The sequence below is a fragment of the Talpa occidentalis genome, unplaced genomic scaffold (genome assembly GCF_014898055.3).
Source record: "Talpa occidentalis isolate TD23 unplaced genomic scaffold, MPIMG_talOcc4v2.1 talOcc4.12, whole genome shotgun sequence".
Lineage (NCBI taxonomy): Eukaryota > Metazoa > Chordata > Mammalia > Eulipotyphla > Talpidae > Talpa > Talpa occidentalis.
In genome coordinates, this window is record NW_023601212.1 from 70544200 (window position 1) to 70545866 (window position 1667).

General features: G+C 39.2%; 1 protein-coding gene across 1 annotated transcript; it reads left to right on the top strand.

The window, feature by feature from the left end:
• Positions 1 to 506: 506 nt before the first annotated feature.
• Positions 507 to 1457, top strand: LOC119242300 (olfactory receptor 6K3-like). The gene has a single exon (XM_037508030.1). The coding sequence runs from the start codon at positions 507 to 509 to the stop codon at positions 1455 to 1457; it is 951 nt and encodes a 316-aa protein (XP_037363927.1).
• The last annotated feature ends 210 nt before the right edge of the window (positions 1458 to 1667 follow it).

Sequence of the window (1667 nt, forward strand, 5' to 3'; positions counted from 1 at the left end):
GCTGTATAAAGAGCATAAAAACCATTGACAATTGATACCTCTAGGACAATAACATTTACAATAATCTTATTTTATGAAGATCTGAGAGACTTTCATGTATAAGAAAAATAAACATGTTCTAATTTTCTGTGGGCATTTGATTTTCTAGAAGCTGCCAAAGTAATGTTTGTCAAATTTACTCTATTTTAGCCAATATAGCCTAATACATAGGATTATTACTATCTTATTTGCTTATTATTTGTCTCCTTCATTAGAATATACACTTCATGAAAGTAGAAACTGTTTACTACTAAATTCAACAAAACTATGTATTTGCTTGACATGTAGTAGGTACTAAATATTTATTTAATGATAAAGGTAAATGATAAAAATGACAAAGGTAAGCTATCTGACTAAAGTATTGCTTTATTTGAATCCTGTATGTGCTACATTTCTGATTGTTTATATTTCATCTAGGGAGTGAGCTGTGTGTCTTTCTACCCACTGTAATTAAGGCTGCCAAAACCATGGTGAGAAGTAACCAAACTTCTATGGTGACGGAGTTTCTCTTCTCTGGATTTCCCCAGTTTGGAGAGAGAAGCCTACTCATCTTCTTCCCTTTGTTAATCATCTACCTGTTTATTGTTATTGGGAATCTCATTGTCTTTTTTGCAGTAAGAGTGGACGCTCGTCTCCACAATCCCATGTATAATTTCATCAGCATTTTCTCCTTCCTGGAGATATGGTATACCACAGCCACCATTCCCAAAATGCTTTCCAATCTCATCAGTAAGAAGAGGACCATCTCCATAATTGGTTGCCTTTTGCAGATGTACTTCTTCCACTCACTAGGAAATTCAGAGGGGATTTTGTTGACTACTATGGCCATCGACAGGTATGTTGCCATCTGTAACCCCCTCCGCTACCCAACCATCATGACCCCCCGGTTGTGTGCTCAGCTCTCCGCTGGCTCCTGCATATTTGGCTTTCTTGTGTTGCTCCCAGAGATTGCATGGATTTCCACACTACCCTTCTGTGGCTCTAACCAAATCCATCAGATCTTCTGTGACTTTGGGCCTGTGCTGCGTCTGGCCTGCACAGACACATCCATGATCCTGGTGGAAGATGTGATCCATGCCATTGCCATCATCTTCTCTGTCCTGGTTATCACCCTCTCTTATGTTAGAATCATTGCTGTGATCCTGAGGATTCCCTCTGCTGAAGGTCGCCAGAAAGCTTTTTCCACCTGTGCCTCTCACCTAGGTGTCTTTGTGATGTTCTATGGCAGTGTCTCCCTCATGTACCTACGCTTCTCTGCCCCATTTCCACCGATTTTGGACACAGTCATTGCACTGATGTTTGCAGTTCTTGCTCCCTTTTTCAACCCGATCATCTATAGCTTAAGAAATAAGGACATGAAGATTGCAATTAAGAAACTCCTCTGCTTTGAGAAGGCGTTTAATGCATCGACAAGTTAATGCTAACTTGTAGGCCCCTCTCACATTGGATTCTACTCTAATATGAAACCATTGATAAACATATAACTCATCTACTGTCACAATGACATTTCCTGTCTATTTATCCCAGGTCTTCTTTTCATGTACATGCTTATTATATTTATGTGAGATAATTAAGTTATCATGTGTTACCAGTTTAGACTTGCAGAGACAAACAAGTAAAAGGAAATG